The sequence below is a fragment of the Trachurus japonicus genome, chromosome 11 (genome assembly GCF_045865225.1).
Source record: "Trachurus japonicus isolate A0001 chromosome 11, Traja_1.0".
In the NCBI taxonomy this organism is placed as follows: Eukaryota; Metazoa; Chordata; class Actinopteri; order Carangiformes; family Carangidae; genus Trachurus; species Trachurus japonicus.
In genome coordinates, this window is record NC_140917.1 from 17,588,179 (window position 1) to 17,610,863 (window position 22,685).

The 22,685-nt window shown below is 40.4% G+C and overlaps 3 protein-coding genes across 3 annotated transcripts; 2 read left to right on the top strand and 1 right to left on the bottom strand.

Moving 5' to 3' along the window:
- Positions 1–901: 901 nt before the first annotated feature.
- Positions 902–2,494, bottom strand: ecm1a (extracellular matrix protein 1a). Its single transcript, XM_085790383.1, has 3 exons — positions 2,313–2,494; positions 1,967–2,223; positions 902–1,554 (listed from the first exon to the last, which is right to left on the bottom strand). The coding sequence occupies exons 1-3, from the start codon at positions 2,383–2,385 to the stop codon at positions 1,351–1,353; spliced, it is 534 nt and encodes a 177-aa protein (XP_085646509.1). The 5' UTR covers positions 2,386–2,494; the 3' UTR covers positions 902–1,350.
- A 998-nt stretch (positions 2,495–3,492) lies between these two features.
- On the top strand, positions 3,493–12,920 carry LOC146978608 (IgGFc-binding protein-like). Its single transcript, XM_085791423.1, has 13 exons — positions 3,493–3,565; positions 4,057–4,107; positions 4,316–5,566; positions 6,235–6,572; positions 6,674–7,253; positions 7,355–7,950; positions 8,057–8,893; positions 8,998–9,330; positions 9,435–10,002; positions 10,366–10,565; positions 11,559–11,921; positions 12,179–12,447; positions 12,722–12,920. Exons 2-13 carry the CDS (start codon positions 4,065–4,067, stop codon positions 12,732–12,734), a joined length of 5,391 nt encoding a protein of 1,796 aa, XP_085647549.1. The 5' UTR covers positions 3,493–3,565; positions 4,057–4,064; the 3' UTR covers positions 12,735–12,920.
- Positions 12,921–18,349: 5,429 nt separating this feature from the next.
- On the top strand, positions 18,350–20,354 carry LOC146978609 (uncharacterized). The gene is made up of 5 exons (XM_085790384.1): positions 18,350–18,654; positions 18,757–19,069; positions 19,861–19,915; positions 20,028–20,139; positions 20,240–20,354. Exons 2-5 carry the CDS (start codon positions 18,773–18,775, stop codon positions 20,271–20,273), a joined length of 498 nt encoding a protein of 165 aa, XP_085646510.1. The 5' UTR covers positions 18,350–18,654; positions 18,757–18,772; the 3' UTR covers positions 20,274–20,354.
- The last annotated feature ends 2,331 nt before the right edge of the window (positions 20,355–22,685 follow it).

The following is a 22,685-nucleotide window of genomic DNA, read 5'->3' on the forward strand; positions in this document are numbered from 1 at the left end:
GCGGCACTTCCGGTTAAAATGTCTTCCAGAATAAAAACACACAAATGTCACAATAAAAGTCCCCGCTTCCCTCAAATAAAAACAAAAATGAAAAAAATAAATAAATAAATAAAGTGTACTCACTCAAAATGTAGCTGTAACTAAAAACCTGTATTTAAAAAATGCTGCCATGTTTTATATTCATTTGTAAAGGTAAAAAAATGAAATTAATTAATTAATTAAATTTGGTTTAACGATGAATTAGAGTAGGCCTGAACAAATCTCTTACACTTTGGATGCTTTTAAAGTAATGCAAAGTGAAAAATGAAGTAAAGAGGGGAAAACGAAATTAAATCAACATTGTGACATAAGTGAAAGTCTATCTTTGGTAAAATTCATATGAAATAGCCTATAAAAAAGTAAAACTACATTAACCAGGAAAAAGGCTATAAGCAGCATTTTTGCTACAGTACCATGTGCCTAGTTGTTTGAGCAAAGCTAATCTAAAAGCGGTTTAGTGTACAGCCAAGTCAAGTCAAGCCTATATTACTTCATTTAATACATTGGGAAAAAATGTAGCTGGGTAATTGAAGTTTTGAAGTAGGCCTAGGGCCTACTTGTGCAATCATTAATTATATTATATATACACATAACACTACAATAAATGTTCAGTACTTAGTTGCTGCACAAAAGGAAGTGTGGAAATGCAGCCAATTGACACTCATTTCAAGTTTGTCTGCCTGAAAATCAAGTGTGACTGGGAAGAGATTGAAACAGGCTGTGATCACTCTTTTAAAGCGTTTATTTGTGAATTTTAACACACAGTGCCATTCAGGTTAGGCAGGTGACTTTGACTGTTGATGATTATCGGTCTGTAACTGCCTCGCTCACTCACACCTAACTGACACATGCAACAGTGACCCATGGTGGATACAAGTTTTATTACATCTGTGCAAGGATGGGAAGAAAAAAAAACAGTTGGAAATGCAACTAATGTGTTTTTAATGTGTTTTCTGTTGTCGTGACAAAGTAGGGTTAAAATATGAAGCTGACAAAATAACAGCTGACTGTAGGCCACTGTGTTTTTATTGTCCTTACACAGCAGAAAGCAAACAGGCCTTTCCTGTCCTCTTCTTAGCAACTGAGACAAAGACAAAAGACAAAGCATTAGCTCAGCATTATCTTTCATTTGACAGATGGTGTTTTCTTACTGACTGTCCAAATTCTTCCCACACAAATCTTTATTTAGGATAACTATTTCAATTACACATAGCCTACTTCTACAAAACTGCTCTGTTAATTTTTGTTTTACGCCACATACCACTGTATATTTTCATTTTACTTTGACCACTTTTTTTTTTTTTTTTACATTTAACAAGCATTTGCATTGAAGGTGAATCCCGGCTCCTCAGGGACTGCGGGTGCAGTGTAGTCTGGTGTTGGGTCGTAGTTTGGGTTTGGCAGCTCGCTGTTGAAGCACGACCAGCGCGCGTCTCCACTGCTCTCACAGCACTCGTACGGGGCCGTCATCGTTGAATATTCCTCCACACAGAACTGAGACAGAGCTTGTTTCCACTGGAAGAAAAAATCACAGCATTTGTGTTTCACTACTGCCGGAGAAAGGCTTCACACAGTTAAGCGTGACCCCATACATCTACTCTTATCTACAGTAGCCTATAAGAACATACAGTATATTCAACCAGTCTTGTGATAACAAAATAATTTTTCAACTACAAGTGCATACATTGTGTACTTATCTGCAGTACATTGTATTACACAACATACTTGTATAAGTATATTTGAACAAACACTTCATCCATGCACACCTTAAAGTTGAGTTATTTTATCAATAGATAATATTAAGGGATTTCTATAATCAGGAATGTGCAACATAATGGCACAGTTACAGTTGTGTGAGTCCATTATCGTCTAACCATTTAAGACTTTCTCCAAAAACACATACGTATAAACACAGTGAAAAACTCACAGCTTGCTGGGCACAGCAGAGGATCTGGTCGCTCTGCTGTGCCACTTGTCCACTGCAGCACAAGCTGAACCACGACTCCAGACGGTTGATGGCGTTTCCACAGCGGCGGAAATGACTGGCACCGGAGCCTGGGAAGAAGCTGGCGGGGTATCTGGGTCGACCCCCGCCCTGATGGCAAATGGCGGCAAGGTTTTGAGCCGTGGGACAGGCGGGCGGGAACGGGACGTCAGGCTCATTGAGAGAGTTTCTATAGGTGTCTGTTGGAATTAAACATAAGGCAAGACAAAGGTTAACAAAAGTGCAACAGAATAGTATATTATGTAAAAAATAATCTAGAGGAAATTACCTCCCAGATTTGCACCATGAAGAGTCAGCAGTGCAATGATCCAGAGTCCTTTGAGGCCTCCAGTTGAAGTCATAGCTGTACAATGGAGTAGTGGGAACTGACTATTGAAAAGGCAGATGTCTCTCCAGTGAGTATTGCGAGTGGATCAGCACCCAGTTTATATGGGCGAGGGGAGTGAGTCTGTGGGCATGAAGTGCTGGGAAGTGTGGGGGTGAGATTGTGGTTGGTGTGTAGGGGCCGGGGGTGAGATAACACAAAATGAGTTTGAACTTGAGTGGGTCCTTGGAGAAATAAAACACAGATGAGGTTGTTTTTTTTTATCTTGGTCTGTCACATACTGGCATGTTTAACAAACACTTTTTCCCAAAACTTAGCAGATCTTACGGCAAACTCCCTGAATTCCTGTTTTCAAAAAACTGACTGAGTGTGCCTCATGTTATCAAAGGATGGTTTACACTCAGCGAAAACACCGAACGTCTCGTGCTGTTTTGACTTGGTGCATGTGAACGCAATGAAAGACACGTTCACTTAAAAACCACTGAATCACTTCACTTCTTTTCACTCCCCAAAATTCAAACAATACTAGCTCAATTATTTATTATATGTCTCCACTGTGAAATAATAAAGGAGGAGTTGATTGATTACATCTTTTCCATTTCCCCACATTGTTTAGTGTATACAATGCAACTTTATTTCGACATTAAGAATGACTGTTCCTGAGTGTTTGACTTGACTGTTTTGTGTTTCAGGTGGTGGAAGGGGTGTGACCACCGATATGACCAGCGTTATCACAAGATAATCAACTATCAAATAGTGAGTCACTGGATGTATAAGTGTTGCTACCCTGAAACTCTACGTTTTATTTAATTTTTCCACACTTTTATCTTTGGTCCTTGGGCAATGACAGGTCCTTGGACAATGACAGATCATGTCTCTACAATATTTTTCTAATTTAATCTTCAGATTGGATTGAAATTTGATTGCCAACAGGTATGACCTTTGTGAATACATTTCAAATGTTAGATATTTGGAAAATCCCCATCCCACACAAAGTTCAATAAAATCACCTGGTGTTCATTGTCAACATACACCCATGACAAATATACATTATGTAAGCCAATTATTTCCATTTTAGTCATCATGGCAGGTAGTGGGACAACTTATCCCTCATTGGCTCTTCCTGCATCACTGAAACGAATAAAAGAGCATCGGTCAGGATGCCGTTAATCCAGACCCCAGGTCTTCTGGTTCGGGTAAGATTCATTTGAAAATATTGTAACTGTACTTTTCAAGACTGCTTTTAAGTTGGCTTAAGGGTTAATAACATAAATCAAATGGGTTGGGGTTAAAACATTTTTGAATTGTACATATGTCTGTTAACAGCTTACAGTGACTCTACAGCCAATTTTATATACTTTATTAGACATTTGTTTATGATGAATGTGTTTCTTGAGTTTTTCATCAATGTATGATGAGTCACTATAGTACTCTGTTTCTTGAAAGTGATTTTGAGATCATGCTGTCAGTTCTATTTCCACTGTCATGCTGCCTTCTTTCCCCAAATATATGTCTAATTTTCTTACAATGAGAATTTTCAGAATTATCGTATTTGATATAAAAGTATATTTAGCCTAATATATAATTCTAAATTCAGTAATTCATCTTTTAGAAATCTAAAAGTAAGATAAGTTGTCTGAACACTGGTGATTGATGGTTGATTTTTGTCATGTGTACTTTATTTTAGGTTTAACAATGAAAGGGCTGGTCTACTGTCTTGTGGGCTTAGTGGTGGCTGGTAAGTCAACATAAGAAATTATTTCCTTAAACATCTTAAATCAAACAACTTTCCTTGAAATTAGCCTACACTTGATATGTAATATCACTAGAGTATAAAGTAAAATAATTTTTTTAAGTACATTGCAAGGTCTGATTATCTAATATATCTAAATGACCAAATGATTTTTTTCCCTCATATCTGACCTGCATCATTATTATTTTTGCAGGGCTTTGCTCAGCTTCACCAGCAGGAAGAGAGTTTATCACATCTTTCATGTATAACCTTAGGAGTAATGGTAGGGATACTAATTTCTTAGTTGAGGTTGCAGCTCCGCCTTCTTCAAAAGGCAACACCAAGGTCAAAGTGACAGCTGCAGATGTGGTCAGTGAGAAGGAGATTGAACCTGGTAAGAGTTTTTCCTTCTCACTGCCTGCCAAAGTAGAGTTGAAAGGCAGTGCGAAGTCCCGCCAGGCCGTGCTGATTGAGGCTAGCCAAGATGTCACTGTGATGTCTCTCAACTACAAGAAATACACAGCAGACACCTCTGTGGTGTACCCAGTGCAGGACTTGGGGACTGAGTACATGATATTCACTTCCCCCGGCTCTAAGAACGATGGCTTTAAAGAATTTTCCATCACCAACTACAAGGAGCAAAACAAAGTTGAGATTTCCCTGCAGGGTCCAGTCAAGTTTGAGGGGAAAGTCTACAAGAAAGGAAGCAAGTTGACTGTAAAGTTAGCGCCGTTTGAGACTGTTCAGATCCAGAGTCAGGAAAACCTGAGTGGCAGTAAAGTAGTCTCACGCCTTCCTGTTGCTGTCTCCTCGGGTCATAGCTGTTTTCAGAAATACACCGGCTGCAACCACGTCTATGAACAACTTCTGCCTGTAAACCGCTGGGGGAAAGATTTCATCATTGCACCCCTGCCTTATCATCAGTCTTTTCGCCCTTATTATGACAGTGTTTTCGTCCAAGCATCCCAGCCCACCAAAATCCAAACTAATATCAATGGAAAGGTCAAGACTTATTCTATGTTTGCAGGGCAAACTCTTGAGCTCCAATCTAAGTGGCCACATGCTATACATCTGACATCTGATAAGGGTGTTCAGGTCCTGTTTGAATTCAATGGGGGTCCGACGGGTACAACCAATTACTATGATCCCTTCCTGATGACAATCCTGCCCACAAATCATTTTAGCACTTCCTACACCCTGCAGGGACAGAGTGGTTTCTATAACCATTTTATGGTTGTGGCTCATAACAAAGACCTGGCTACCATCAAAGTTGATCCAAAGCCCCTGTCTTCTGCCTATAAATGGGTAAAGGTAGATGGGACTGATTACTCCTGGGCTGAGATTGTCTACAGCATTGGGACAAACCTCCATCAGATATCTCACCCCAACTCCCCCTTTGGCGTCTACAGTTTTGGTCTTGCTTTTGCTAATGGATATGGATCCCCTGCATCTGCTGATGTAGCAGGTAAGTAAAAACAATTAGTCACAACAAAGTGTAACACAAAATGTACCAGACCAGAGTTGACTGCAGAGTAAGATAACAATGTATAGGGCGTAGCATGATACAGCACACTCACTGTACTATAGTATAGCATGATCATTCAGTCATTTATCATTTTGTAAAGCATATGAAATAAAATAGCAAAGAGTTTATCAAAGGGCTGTTCGACAGTGGCATAGTTAATAGCATATAGTTATAGCATAGCACAATATAGTGCATCTAAATAAAATATAGTGTAGTAGAGCACAGCAACACAGGTTGGCATAGCAAAACAGCAAAGTATAGAGCTATACAGCACAGTATAGCATAGCACAGCATAACAGGACATGCTGCAGGCATAGCATAGAATAAAACAGCACAGTACAGCCCACCATTGCAGCAGCTATGGTGTAGTGCAGTGTGCTACAGCATAGCAGCACATAACATAGAAGATGCAGTAAAAAAAAAGCACTGTAGCAAACAATAGCATAACATATTCTATCATACATATTGTATAAAAACCATTGTAGAACACAACATATAATCTGGGATGGAGTAGCCTAGTATAACAAAGCATATAATGTAACATAATATAGTGTAATAGTATTGTACAGTGAAATGTAAATGTGTCCACTCCTCTTACATTACGTCAGAGAAAAGTGACTGCAGCACCATGAAATGCGCCGAGGATGAAGTGTGTCAGATGAGAGGAGACACCCCAACATGTGTCAAAAAAGCACATGGAGGTACCTGCTGGGCCATGGGCGATCCTCACTACCGCACATTTGATGGCAACTACTATGACTTCATGGGCAACTGCACCTACACAATGGTCAAGAACTGCCACGTTGGGGGAGCCCTTCCAGCTTTTGAGGTTGACACTCAGAACTACAGACGCACTGGCTCACAGGCCGCATTTGTAGGCAAGGTGGTCATCAAGGTCTATGGGTACACTATAGCCATAGTACGATCAGAGTTTGGCCTTGTGAGGGTGAGTAAAGTCTTTTAACCAACTCGATTACTTAATCTATTCATAGGAAGAAATGTCATTGAGTGAAACTCAGTTCAACAACATCTGTGACTCTGTTTTAGATGGACCACACTTTATGGAATCTACCTATCAACCTGAAGAACGGCAAGGTGAAGCTATACCAGAGCGGCCTGTCTATCATTGTGGAGACAGATTTTGGCCTGGCTGTGCAGTATGACTGGAAGGAGTCTCTTTTCATCACAGTGCCTGACAGTTTGTCTGGCAAGGTGTGCGGCATGTGTGGCAACTTCAATGGCAATAAAGACGATGATATGATGACTCCTTCTGGCTCCAAGGCCAGCAATGCTGAGACCTTTGGCAAGAGCTGGAGGGTTCCTAATGTGCCAGAGGATGCTCAGTGTCAAGATGAATGCTCCGGCCAGTGTGAGACCTGCGATGAAAGCCTTTCTAACAGCGTTACAGAAAACATGTTCTGTGACACGCTCACCAACATCATCGATGGCCCACTGAGTGACTGTAAAGCTGTGATGAACCCTAAGGTCTTTCATGACATGTGTGTGTATGATGTGTGCATGGGCGGAGGGATGAAGAATGTGCTGTGCAACACCTTACAGGTGTTCGCTGATGCCTGTCAAAGGGCCGGCGTCAAAATTCAGAACTGGAGGGCCCTGGCCCGTTGCCGTGAGTAACCCCATTTGAAGGATTTTGAGATCTCATCTGTCGCTGTTTGATTTTCATGCTGATTCTGTGATGGTAACATGCTGTACTTTTGTCTGAAATAGCTCTACCCAAATGCCCGAAGAACAGCCATTATGAGTCCTGCGGCAGTGCCTGCCACGCCACCTGTGATAACCCAGATGCTGCCAAAAGTTGCAACAAAAGCTGTGTGGAAACCTGTGTCTGTGACAAGGGCTTCCTGCTCAGCGGCACAGAGTGTGTCCCTAAGCCTAAGTGTGGTTGCTTGCACAACGGCCACTACATACGAGCTGGAGCCTCTTTCTTCACCGATGACCAGTGTGCTGAGAAGTGCACATGCAATGAAGTTACCAAGAAGATTGAGTGTCAGAAACCAGGTTGTAAGCAGGGGTACGAGTGCAAGGTGGTTGACAATCTTATCGGGTGCCACCCTCTTTCATACAGCGAGTGCACCATGACTGCCGGCCCTCATTACGAAACCTTTGATGGGCGTGATTACAGCTTCCAAGGCACATGCGTCTATCAGCTGGCTGGGGTCTGCTCAAATGATCCTTCCCTGCAATACTTTGAAGTCTTTGTGCAAAATGATGCCCAAAAAGTTGGCTCCAGTGCAAAGTTGGTGGGGCTCAAAATTTATGGGAATTCCATTATTGTCCCAAGGAGCCGCAAAGGCTTTGTTCTGGTAAGATGCAATACACTAAATGTATCACTGTAGAAATATCTCTATCCTCTTATCTAATAGTATTAGCCATCCTAAATTTAACGATCTTGTTTTGTTTTTTTTTCAGCTAAATGGAGAACAATTCAACCTACCTCTCAAAGTCAAAGGCAACATAACAGTTTACCAGGTTGGCGAATCTGTTGAGATTAAGGCTGACTTTGGGCTGCTCGTCTCCTATGATTGGCATTCAACAGTTGAGGTCAAAATCCCCAGTACATACACTAATGCAATGTGCGGCCTGTGTGGCAATAACAACCACAACCCAAAAGATGATCTTCTGATGAAAAACGGTGCACAGGCAACATCCCCAGAAGAATTGGGAAAAAGCTGGAGGGTTGCTGAAATCCCAGGCTGTGTTGAGGGCTGCAAAAATCAAAGCCGCTGTCCCAGCTGTGACATTACCCAGAAAGTGAAATATGAGAGTGATAGGTTCTGTGGTTTAATTAAAGATCCCACTGGCCCCTTCCGCGAATGCCATGCCATCATAAATCCTGACAGCGTTTTTAAGAATTGCGTGTATGATGTGTGCCTGTATAATGGCAAGAATGGCTCCTGGTGTGGCCACCTCCGCCGTTACACCATAGCATGCCAAAGGAAAGGAGTCAAAGTGTTCCAATGGAGGAAAAAAGACTTCTGTCCCATTTGTAAGATGACACACCCTGACAACAGTCACTATGAGCAATGTGGAAATGTTTGCCATGCAACCTGTGAAAACGGGTTACCTCCCACCGGCTGCAAGAGGCCCTGTGAGGAAACATGGGTGTGCAATGACGGCTTCCTCCTCAGTGGAGGCAAGTGTGTGCCTTTTGACCAGTGTGGATGCATGGACGGAGACAGATACATTAAGAAGGGACAGAGTTTTCTGACTCCAGACTGTAAACAGAACTGCACCTGCGATGGCACGGTATGTTTTATATTATTTATATTTTTATATGAGACACTTGACTTCTTTACCAAATTACCATTACCCTACCTTTTTTGTCGTTCTAACAATGTCTCTTATTTCAGTTGGTCTGCGTGCCACACTCCTGTGGACCACATGCAAATTGCGCTCTGGCCAACAATGTTCGAGTATGTCAACCAATCCAAAACGCAACCTGCACAATCTATGGTGATCCACATTATATAACCTTCGACAAACATCACTATGACTTCCAAGGCACCTGCACCTACACTGTAGCTAAATCGTGTCACATGGAAGGCGCACATCTCAAAGAGTTCTCTGTGGTGGTGGAAAATGAAGAGTGGAATTCACCAAAATTGTCCGCTGCCAAGCTTGTTGCTGTGGAGGTTTATGGCTATACCTTACTTCTCCAAAGGAATCAAATTGGATGGATCAATGTTAGTAGAATGGTTTTGACCTGTTTCATTAGTTTATTGTTCCTCTGTTCATTCATTTAAATCCTGATTTTATATTGATAAGCTTTTTTCTTGGTGTTTTCCAGGTGAATGGCGCCTTGACAGCCATTCCACTTAACCTCAATGATGGACAGATTAAAGTCTTCCAAGAAGGCTTTCACTATGCTATCGTAACTGATTTTGGTCTGAAAGTAACTTATGACCTGGTCTACAAAGTCACAGTCACTGTTCCTGGAACCTACATGGGCAAAACCTGTGGACTGTGCGGCAATTTTAACAATGACAAGACAGATCCATACGAGCTGCCAGATGGACAGAGGACCACTGATGTACAGACCTTTGGAGCAGCCTGGAAAGTGGGCGTACCAGGGGTGGTATGCGAAGATGGCTGCAAAGGCAACCTGTGCCCCAAATGTGACAGTGATCTAAAGGAAATCTTTGAAAAAGATTGTGGAATAATCCAAGATCCCAATGGACCCTTCGCCGTGTGCCACAAGATAATAAGCCCCGAGTATTACTACAGAGATTGTGTCTATGACGTCTGTATGTCCCAGGGACAACGCAACGTCCTCTGTGAAAGTATCACAGCGTACGTGAGTGACTGTCAGGCCGTCGGAATAAAGATCGAAAACTGGAGGACGCCCACTCTCTGCCGTAAGTGTTGTGAACTGCTTTTCAACTTTTGTCTGTGTGATGAATGATGGCTCCTCCAGTGAGCATAACTCCAAATGCTACATGTTATATTTTTTTATTTCTTCCATCCAACACTTCCTATCTCACATCATCATCTTAGGGACCCAACAGCATTAACAGTATCATGTCTAGTTATTTCTAGAGGAGCTTGAGCACAATGCATTCTATAAAATCACTGTATTTGTTTACAAAAAACACCATCTTTACCTTTATCTCATATTCATTTGGTTTGTTTGTACCTGGTTTTATGGATACAGACTGTTTTGTTCTATCATTGTTAGACTATTGCTCCATCAGTTAATCCTGATATGAATTTCTTTGCAGCTATTAAGTGTCCAGAAAACAGTCACTACGAGATCTGTGCTGGAACTTGTGGCTCACCATGTGCTGGTCTCACTGACATCATAAACTGCCCCACCACTTGCGCGGAGGGCTGTGCCTGCAACGACGGCTTCTACTTCAATGGGACTGGATGTGTTGCTGAGGATGACTGCGGTTGTTACTACAATGGACGCACCTATAAGGTGAAGTAGCCTTCACTCCTCACTTTCGTGTGATAGTAACATAACCAGTGGTCTGGCGCATCATAAGTCTTAAGTTAAAGCAGAAGTAAGTGATATATTTGTGTTAATATAAGTCTTAAATAGTTATCTTCCGACAGCAATCACTTACATAGAGTGTTTGGACCGAAACACGGGTCTGTCAGTCACTCTGCTCTGCTCTGAGCCGAGGAGAAAACTTTTATCGTATCCTACAGTTTTTATCCAATGAGGAGAGAGAACGGCATGCAGGGCTGTGTGTGCAGCCAAGGAACGCCGTGAATGTGGTGACGTAGGGACGAGGACTGTTATGGTGCGTTCAAGGCAACTCGTAACTCGTGTTTTTCCGACCTGTGAAGTCGTAGGACCAGTTCGATCTGGTACGAGTTCACGGGTCGGAAGTTACGAGTGGCCGTTATAGTGACTTTCACAGGTAAAACAGGTCGGAAAAACACGAGTGGGTTGCCTGGAACGCTACAAAATCGTAAGTTGTGACTTGAAGCTGTAATTTACGGTTTCAAAAGCCTGCCTGGAACGCAGCATTAGCCAAAACGACCGGATCGCTTACTTCTGCTTTAATGCATTTGCGAGATATCTCTTTTATTTTACTAGGAAGCTGCATGGAAAAGTATTTTTTTTATAGGGTCTAAGGACAGAGGATGTTGTTACGATGCCATGTAAAGCCCTTTGAGACAAACTGTAAAAACGGGCTATACAAATAAAATTGCCTTGCCTTGCCTTGCCTTTCCACAAGCTCCTTAGTGAAGTTTTTTTTTTTAACAGTTGTGATCCATGCTGGTAATTAAGTTAAGAATTTGCACATATTTGTACAAATACAAACAAACAATACATAATGTATTGACCAACCAAACCAACAAACATACATCGACAATGTATGTGATTGTAATTTCTCTCTTTCTATAAAACATATTGTGTCAAACCAATAATAAACTGTTAATTGTTTACTGTCCTCTTTAGATTGGTGAGTCGGTGCTGTCTGACAGCTGCCAGCAGCGCTGCACCTGTACAACATCTGGTGAAATGGAGTGTGAGGCCTTTTCATGCAGTGCTATGGAGAAGTGCGAAGAAAAGAATGGTATCCCCAGCTGCCAGTCTAGACAGTGTCGTGTGGAAAATGGAGGATCCATTACTCTTTTCACTGGTGCAAATGGCAAAGTCTCTATGATGGCGGGTTATGAGATGATCTCACACTGTAACCAATCAGCTGCTGAGTGGTTCAGGGTTATAACCAAGCTCGATGAGTGCACTAGGAGTGTGGCCGCAATCTACATCTACTTCAGTGACCTCGCTGTCACTGTTAATGCAAGACAGGAGACCTGGGTGGGTATCTTTAGTGCATTCAACATTTGGGGGAATACAAAACCTTTTTTTTTTTTTAATTCAATACAAGAAGATTGATCAACTTTAGTCATTAAATATAATGGTAGAGTCAGGAGACAATTCACTGACCACAGTGTAAAATTTAAAAGAAGGGGGGAAAATAGCCTGGCCTTTTCCAAATGTATAGGGGCATGAATCTTTTCATCAAACTCTTTTCTTAAACTTTATCAAATGATTGTATCTGATGCTGTTTACAGGTCAACGGTAGAAAGGTGACTCTCCCCAGCCGGCCAAGACATGATGTCTCTGTGAGACTCAACGATAAAACCATAGTCATCGAGCAGGCGGGCCACTTCCAGCTGTTTTACAGCAGCTCCGAAGAGGTTATTATAACCGTGAGTGACAGCATGGCAGGCAAGTTGTGTGGAGCATGTGAGACAGACCATCCCGACGAAGACCTGAACCTAACGGAGGCAATGATGCAGAAGTACATGTCTTCATTCTTTGCAGATGACTTCCCTTTCTGGTGAGAATACAGACTGGTCCAAGATGCACCTGCATACAATATTTTAATAACTCAATGTTCAAACAGCTTTTTAATAGTGTAATTCTCATAACATTTGGGGAGAATCATGATGCATTAAATGCCAAAAAAATCAGACATAATATAGCCTAATATAATACCCTAATAATAATGTGTAATAAATTGTGAACACTGTTGTATCCTGTGTCCACTGTTGTATCCTAACAGGGAACTGGACATTAATGCAGTGTAATTAATTTCTAAACTTTTTTTGCAGTGTGTTGGAGTGAGTGAGCAGTGACTGTCTTGTCGACACCCTGAGATCAACACGTCAGCATCATCAGCTGCAGAGAATTCAACAACAAATCAGCACTAAAAGCTTTTTGTATGATATTCATGTTAATTTATATCCTCAAACTTGATGATGATAACATGGATTTGTATTAATAATCATAAAATAAACTTAATTTTCTACAGTGAATAAGGTTTTGGCTCTTCATTATATTTCTGCATGAATGTATCTCTGTATGCGTTACAGTTGAAATGAAATGAAATTTATTTTAGACATGTGAAAACAAAACAAAAAGTTACATCATTTCAGCAAATAAGCCAATCAAAGTAAAAATATGACTGATGTGGCAGTTCTTAGCCATGATGTAGGTGCAGTTTCCCACAAGGTGTAGTAATATCTATCAAAGGTGTACTGCAGATTGATTACCCATGATCCAGCAGGTGCCTGGTGTTAGAGTGACAGGTCCTCCTCTGCAAAATCCTAAAAAAAAAAAAAAAAGTGACCCACTAAAATCTCTGCACTCTCATTGCAAGTCCACATCTGAACATCTCATTACATCCATGTGTGTGTGTCAACCCGTTACTATTCTACAGCTCAACATTACTGTGAATAAATGTTTTAATGGTATTTATCATACATTAGATTACATAGATATATTTTTCTTATTATCACCTGAAACTTATATAAAATCTGAACAGTTTTTTCCTCACGCGCACACTTAATCATCAACTGTTTTTTGTGACAAATAATCATAATTTTTTTTTATAGGTCTATATGTTTATTGCTTTTTAAAATTTAAGAGAAACACAGGACAAACAGAAAAAAAAACCCCAAAACAAACAAATAAAACATGAACTGAATCAGCTCATCTCGTATGAAAATAATAAAGGCCATAGTCATTACAATAATCTTAACATATTTAAAGAAAACTGCACAAAGTAAAAAGTAAAATAAGAAGTACACACAGCAAGGTGTTTCACACTGACACATTAGTCTTTTCTTTTTTGCAATCACAGTTCCAAATAGCCTTTTTCTGATATTTATTGGCAAAAGACAAAGGGGTAGTTGCCCCGAGGATGGCTACGAGCGGATCAGGCTCCCAACATTTCCCATAAGCCATAGAGAAGCAATGAAAAATACTTTTCCAGTATGTGTACAGTTTACTGCATAACCAAAAAGAATGTACTAAATTACCAGTCGCAGACTTGCATCTGTTGCAAATGGGGGAAACATCAGGAAAGAAACTGTGCAGTTTTTCTCTAGAGTAATAGAGTCTATGTAATGTGATGTCTTAAATAGAGATGCACCGATCTGATACCCAGATTGGATATCGGCTCCGATATTGACTAATTAGCTGGAAAGGATTTCGGATTAATGAGGCCGATCCAGCTTTCTGATCCAGTCATTTCTTTTTTATTAATATCATACACAACAATACAGTTACAGCGATCTAGTGTTACTTATTTCTTTTTGCTGCTAATGTACACTTTGTTATTTGTTAATAATATTAAGTACATTTATATCTGTGTTAATTTGTTACCTTTTTTTTTTAAACAAGGCTAAATGTTTATGTCAAGCCTGATGCCTTCACTCACATGGCAAGGTATACGGTTCATTCATTCAACAGTATATCGGATCGGTACCGGGTATCGACCGATACGCTCAGCCCAGTATCGGATTGGATCGGAAAAAACTGGATCGGTGCATCTCTAGTCTTAAACTGCATAATTCAATGCCTGATATTGACAGAACAGTCTTTTCAGACATTCATACTTTTTATTCCTATTCTACAATCAGCTCATCTTTCCATGCCTGCCTAATACTTGTTGTGTTCAATGGAGTATTGTTGTGCAGGATCTGGTAAAAGAACAAAACTGCCCCTTTAGCAGCAGGGTAAATCATCATTAATTTAAGAATATTGCATAACTTAACTTACTGCTCAGCAGAAGAGCTGAAAACATTACAACAAACAACCCCATCATTTGTTTTTATAATATACCTGTAATTAAAACATTCATCAGCTTTGATCTGATCGTCGACGCTGTGACATTTGGTCACCACCCACGTGGAAAATGGGTGGTTGTGACTTGTTTAAACACATTAATCTTAAAAGCAGCTTGAATGCTTTCATTATCATTTTCAAAAGGATCAAAGCTGAGGAGTGGACAAAAGAGAACAAGTAAAAGGATTTAATCTAATTGTTGTTATCTGCAGAAACACAATAGAGGTAAATGTGACTATGTTTGCGCATGTAAATACTGTTTATCAGCAGCAATTGTTCTGTAGTACACACCAGCATCCTATGCAATGCATAGAGATTTCTCACATTGCAGTCGTGTGAAATTCACGTATCTCCGGAATGTTGGCCTTTTATGGTCAAGGAAATACAGACAAAATTTTACAGAACTGACAGATAATATATTTTAAAGGGTAAACCAACACAGGAATATTTGATTCTTCATAATGAACAATTAAAAACAAATTGTTAGTTTGATATAAAACATTTGCATATTTGGACTGTACAAAATATTCATTGTTGTTACAAAGTTAAGACCCCTTTGCAGGATCCTCCTGATAAAACGAGTCAGCTTGAAACATGAAATTAGAGGAAATTATTCAATTTTACATTCCAGGTTTATTTAAAAAATCATGTGCACGCATCCACAGATTAGCAACTCACGTTTGAAAATTTAACACAAAAATTTACAATGACATAATATCAAAAAAGAAAAAAAAGAAAGAAAGAAAGAATACTGTGGGTGAATACAATTACTGGTCGGTGTCTGAACCTGGGTATACCCCTTTTTTTTTACAGTCTATGGTATAGCTACCCATGCTGCTTGCACGCAAATTTATTCGCTCAGCAAGTCTATCTAGAATAGATTGAGATGAGCCAGGCGCCTGAACCATGGTCTGAACGAACAAACAAACAAACAAACAAACCAAAAAACAGTTTTGTTTCTCAGTGAAACCAGTGAGACTGGTTGGATCAGAGTCGATAAGGACTGTTCAAGCAGGGAGTGGAGTAGGAATCTCTGATAATAGTCAGATCATGTCTGTCACAAACTCTTTTCTTGTGAAATGCAGTGGGGCTTCTCCTTAGGCAAGACTAGAGATTGTTGTTTGGTTGAGCTGCAGCTACTGTAGCCTACTTGATGAGTGGCTTCTATCTGTTGTATGTTCTTATAATCGACCCATGGGCCTTTTTCTAATATACATCCATATAACAGCAGACAGGAGATAGGAAAAGGCGGGAGACCCTAAACTTAACAGGGAGCAAGTGTGGGACATAGAAACTCTCACCTGGTCCACCTGCTTGCTTCAGGTTGGGCTATCGTGCAGGACTATAAGCTAACTATTAGCTCATACTTCGCTATTTGTAATAACTATTTAATGTTATTGCGGTGTAAGCGTCGCGTTGCTGCTGCAGGCTATAGCTAAGCCTAATTAGTGTGACTGCTGAAGCAGTCACACTATTGTTCTTCTGTTTGGCCATTTTCTTCCGCCTTTTTACGGTCTTCTTCTAGTCCTTCATACTTTGTGCTATTTCAACAATTCATATATCAAAACGTGCAGCTTTTTTTGAACTTTATCGGCATTACTTTTCTCTTTTCAACTATTTATACTTTTTAAAATATTTAACTTTTTCACAAAAAATCTCACATTCATCAAAGTCTCAACCTCTCTTCTTCACAACTCCACTGTAGTGTAGGGGTTAGGGTGCATGCTTGCCAACCCTAAGGTCACTGGTTCGAATCCAAGGGAAGAACTCTTGTTATGTTATGTTGAATTCTGCTCTCCTCCCCCGCCTTCAATTGGTTACAGGTGTTTGTTATCTCCTTGATTACTCATACCAGTTTGCAGCACATCATCACATTACAATGAATGACAACAGTTTTGAAAGCAGTGTGCTCTCTGTAGCCGAGTGGCAGAGTAAAGGATTAGTGATCGTATGGTCATGGGTTCGATTCCTGCCTCAGTCTTTTCACTTCATTGCTTGACTTTTGATTCCAATTATTCAGCTGTCATTGGACAGTCTTTGATTCCTCATAGTATAAAGCTCATTGTAACTCAGGTTCTCTGTGGCCATATGGTTAGTGCTCAGCCTGAAATTCAAAGACATTTTCATTCTAAGTCATTCAAGCTTGACTCTCAAGCTTTCTTGATGTTGACAGTGTGCAGATCATTAACAGACAACAGTCTCTGCAACTGTGTGTGCACTGTGGCCTCAGCCCAATGCTGAGAGTTCTCCACAACTCTGTCTGTAGTCCAGTTGGTAAGATGGCCGTTTGCCAACCCCAAGGTCACTAGTTCGAATCCAGGCTGAGCAATCTTGTTATGTGATGTTGAATTCTGCTCCCCTCCCCCACCCTCAATTGGTTACAGGTGTTCGTTAAGAGACGCATTAATTGCTTCTGCCACCGTTTGCAGCACATCATCACATTACAATGGCAACATGCTTATGTGTGTGCTCTCTGTGGCGAAGTGGCAGAGTAAAGGTTTATTGATCATGAGGTCATGGGTTCGATTCCTTACTTTTTTTTTTAAGCAGAAGCCAGTGATCCTCTTATCAAAGGTTTTCTTTACCCCTCATATACTGTCTCTGTCTGTAGCCTAGTGGTTAGCTTGCTGGTCTGGAGACCTGAAGGATGCTGGTTCAAATCTTGCCTCAACAACAATTATAGTGAATTATTTTCCCAGTCGTCCTCTGTTGACTTCTGATAACTTGCTTCATGTTGAAACTGCTGCTCTCAGCCTGAAATTCACAGAAATGTTCATTCTAAGTCATTCAAGCTTGACTCTCAAGCTTTCTTGATGTTGACAGTGTGCAGATCATTAACAGACAACAGTCTCTGCAACTGTGTGTGCACTGTGGCCTAGAGGCAGAGTGGAAGTCAAATGACCATGAGGTTGTGGGTTCGATTCCGACCTTGGTCAAACATTTGTATGGTGAACACTGCTTGCACTATTTGCTAATTCTGCAACAGCGTTCAGTTGCTATCAGCAGTCACACCATTTCCATTCTTGGAAATGCTTTTTCTAGTTTAACAGTTATGTTACTATAGCGGCCTAGCCTCGCATCATTCGCCTCACCACTCCGAGTTTTTTCTAGCGGAACCGGAAATCACAACATTCACCAAAGTAAAAGTGTTCACCAACACAAAACTTATAAAATAGACATTAACTTGTAAGAAGCAAAATGTCAACTTAATGGTCCTGTGACTTTCTTGTAAATTATATTCCTTAAATTAAAGAGTTTTATTGCATTTTATTAGCTTAGTGCTTTTATTTTGACGGAAAGGTCTGTCTCTCTCGCCCGATCCGTTTCCTTACCAAAACAGCGAGTCGACGCAGGCCGGTTACCTGACTGAAGACACGCCCACTCACGTTAACTATCATTTCATTCGGCAGGTGCGTGGGAAATCCTGGGACCCAGAGTGTAAACATATTTATTAGCCCGTTTGATGTTTCACACTGCGATTGGCGATGTAGAAATTTGATGAAATTTGAAATTTGACAAATGGCCGTGGTGGCCGGACTTCAACAACAAAGTCTTGATTGGTTACAGGTGAGCTCGTTTTCAGTCAGCGTCTCAGAGCATGCAGGCTCCTCTCCCATTGGAAACCAGACAACTTTATTTGGTTTTTGTTGGGTGCTAAGTCTGTTTTTGTGCTTTCCTCACGGTTTATGTAGTAGCAACAGTACAGTAAGTGATGTTGTCCAACCTGTTTTCACTGTGTAATCTGATCAGACAGCCTGTTGGAAAGAGGGAGGAGGCAAATGATCTTGTCACTGAATTTGCAGTGGTCATCAGACAGGTGACATTTCCTCTTTGTGACTTGGAGGGTGAAGATACATCAGCACAGCAGTGAACAGGACAAAACAGGAGGTGAACTGGACTCCAAACAGAGAAGCAGGTGAGAGGAAGATGCACCATTGAATCTGTCATATGGGTGTCTGCAGCAGTGTTTATCCCCCTCCTCCCACTCTCTCTTTGTTTTCACCTCTCGAAATCACAGTGACAAAGCAGCAACAATGCGGGGCCATTGGATTGTGTTCGTCTTATACCTGTTGGTGACCATGGGACTGCTGCTGGTGATACTGGGCCAGAGGCAGGCGATCACTCTACTTAAGAGTGGGTGTGAAAAGCTCGATGAGCGGCTGAAGATGTTGGATGACCAGTTCACAAACAGAGAGGTGTTTGATATGGCTGTGGAAAAGCTGGTGGTTCAGGGGTCAAAGGCACTGAAGGAGCTGGAGGCTACTGTGGCCAAGCTGGGTTCAGACAGGGACAAGAAGAAGACAGAAAATGAAGCCTGTCAAGCAGAAAAGGTGAATTTTTTTTTTTCCTTTTCCTTTCTCGCTTCAGTATTTTCCTTTTTATGAAATAGATTTTATTAAATGACCAGACAGTGTCACTTTCATTTACACTTTCACCCCTCCCTCTCCACAAATGCTAGAGGTGCTAAAACAAATATTAACATCAGCACAGGACATAATAATAATAATGATAATGATGATCATGATGATGATGGTGCTATAGTGGCTATTTGTCCAAATAAGGCCTCTATACATATTATTCATGATTTATTTTCCAAACAAGCAGCAAACAAGGGAAAAATGAAATTACGTTTCCTGCTTATCTCTTGCTCTGGTTAAATAAATAACAAAAATATGAATGAACCAACTTTGCTGAACAAGCAAACAATTTAAAGAAACCAATAACTAACAAGAAGAGTATCCTCAAAATGTAATGTTAGTCATGTGAAATCAAAACAAATGAATAGATAATAGGGAAATCAACAAACAAGTAGCCTAAATAAAAAAAAAAAGTTGGGCAGTGCAAAGTAATGAAGCACCTTTACTCAAGATATAGAGTTTCATAGGCCATAATACCATTCTTTGCCTCAGGCGCTATCATCACAATTATCACCACAACCAACTGTTTTATTATACTTTATTCAAAGCATTATGCAAAGCATTGCAAAGTATTTCACTGCCATAATATCTATTCTATACTACACATCTACTGCACTGAGCCTCATCTGAGAGGGAGTGAGGCTGACGAGCAGGTTTTTTTTGTTTGTGTCAGCTTCAGTTCACTTTACCTTTCAATATTGCAGAAAACTAAAACTGATGAGCTGGCTGGCAGTGAGAAGGAACTCGCTCAGACTAAAGGTATAACGTTCAGCGACATTTATTATACGTGGGTGCTGCTGCCACCATGTGGGGGAATGTGAGAATTAATGTTTAGGCCTGAATTGTTGCCTCTCTTCTCTTTGTCAACAAGATTCCCTAAAATCTGAGTCTGATGCCTGGAACCAGGAAATGGACACTCTGAAAGCACAAGTGACGGGTCCCAGACCAATATGTGATCATCTGAAGCCCGGCACCCTCGGCCTGTAAGTCACAAAAAGCTTTCTCTCTTATGACTATATACCAGACTCGAGCAGGTATGGAACATGAGTAGTGAAATAATAGTGATATAATTGTGTCTTCTAGGAAATTATGTGGCATCGGCACGTCCTCACCTTGACCACTCTGACTCTGACCACCGAATAAAAACATCTCATTAGCCACACTGCTCCTCATCCATTTCAATAATTCATGATTGATCCTGTGGGTCGTTACTGTTACTGATGTATGAAATGTTATTGGTAAGTTTCTGAGCTCAGGTTTATGCGACATAATTGATAATAAATTGGTTTTTTTACAGAAATGCTTGTTATGTTCTCGCAGGGCTTTTTTTTCCAGACACATCATCGTCATCGTTTATTATTTCTAGCAAACGTGGTGTTTGTTTTCCTGCTTATGTTTCTTCATATTTCATTTTGGTGTGTTTTTTTTGCCTTTATTAAATGTAACATGAGGAGACTTAAATTGTGGCCGATATGCTGGGCTCAGTGTGATAAAAGGCAAACACAATAGATAAAACAAGCAAACAAATAATGGTCAGAAAATGTGTCTGAGACTTATCCAATTTGGGGAAACAAATTTTGACTGAACATTTTAATGACTGAAAAGTTCAGAGCTTCATTATTTATTTATTCATTATTAAAAAAGTCAAAAATCTTTGGAAAAGTCTCACCCAAAGTCAGTGATGCTGTTTGAGCAGCTTCTCTCACAGGACTCCAGTTTCTCTTTGCCTGAGGTCAATGACTGTCACCAGATATTTAAAAAAAACAACAACCTGCAGATCGAGTTTATTTTTCTTTATGTCTGTTGGGTGTCATTTCATCTGACGTCATAATATAATATCACCTGCATCAGTTTGTGGTACTGATGAGCTGCATTGTAATGTAGGGACAGGTGTCTCTAATGCTTTGTCCACCTAAAGTATTCATTGTACAAACCGTTTTTCCCACAATTCAATAGTTTAACACTCTGCGCAGAGCATGCTGAGTTCAGAACCTGATTAACTTTGACCATGATATCCAACACATTAAACTTTAGCGAGGGACAAGCCTGAAGTGTGACCTAGTAATTGTGCCTGCACCTTCTCAAGTGCCCAAGTGTCTGAGTCACTAGTGTAATTGTGAACACGACACCTGCCACTTTAGGGAACGCATGGCCGACAGCGGTGAAATGTGATCAAGTAGGAGTATGTGTATTGATTTAGAGGCTGACCTGCTCACACAGTAAAACACCAGGAGAGAGAGAGACTAAATATCTGAGTGCACAGGTGGGCCTGAAGGGCAACAAGTTTGTCGGTTTTCTTATGTCAGTATAACAACATGAAAATCAGGTAAATCATCCAAGAATGTGTGAGCATGTGATCTTAATCCCTAAATCCAGCAGGTAGCGGCTAGAAAAAGAACAGGTAGGGGAAAGAGCAGGAGTGTCACCACTGTAAAGATGCCTTTAAACAAAGGAGCGAGCCTCCAGCTGCAGCTGCTCACTGAGGCTCAGATGGTCTTTAGTGTTGTTTAAAAAGATTTCTACAGAGATTACGTGAGAGACGACAGTCCACACACCACGAGTGTTAAAAACTTTCTGCTACTCGGTCATTGTAAATTAAACTAACATCACACTTTTTTGACTTTTGGATTATTGGTTGGAAGTTTTAAAATGTCAACCCAACCCTGTGTTGTTGCACAGTTTTCACCATTTATAATATTTTGTCAATAAAATGATTAATGGATTAGTTTTACTGTACCTTTACTGCAGCCCTAAGTCCACAGCATAAACGTTTTTTCAACAAGTTATATATTCATGGGGAAGCAAAACCTGAAGGGATTGTTTATGCCTTTTACCTTAATTGTACTAAATGTGACATTGAGATGCATTCAATAATTTTTCATACACAAAATTATTACCCTTGCATATCCACAGTACTTATCATTACTATAGTATATCCCTTTTTACACCATCCCCACTATCTATTCCTGTACAATATTTATTGTAGCTACCTAGTGCATTATTCTAATCTATTTCTAAATCAATGTAATTTTTTAAATATTGAAGTTGTGTGCTGCTCTTTCATTGAAATTTCCCACATGATAGACTAATACAATATTAATCTATTTTATTTTATTTTATTTTAACATGGGCTACAGTAGTAAATAATCTGTAGCCTAGTAGAAATAAAAAAATAAAAAAAACTAACTCGGAAGTTAAATTGATAACACAGGTCAAGGAGATGAAATAACAGGTGAACTGTGGCATAGCTGCAGTTCGTGAGATTAATGAGATTTTATTTTCTTGACGTTACATTTTAATATGAAGGCGTGGATGTGGGCCGATATTTCCTCTGAAACGGGGTCGAACAATATTAAAGTAATTCATCAGATTTTCTTCGCCTCTGACCCGGAGGCTGCCGGACCCGACCGAGCAACCTGACCTGCAGCTGCAGCGGAGCTCCGGGGGGCGGGAGGGCGCTGCGCTCCTACCGCAGGGAGGAGGAGGAGGAGAGGTGAGTGGTTAGTGGACGCAGTTATGCCAACAAGCC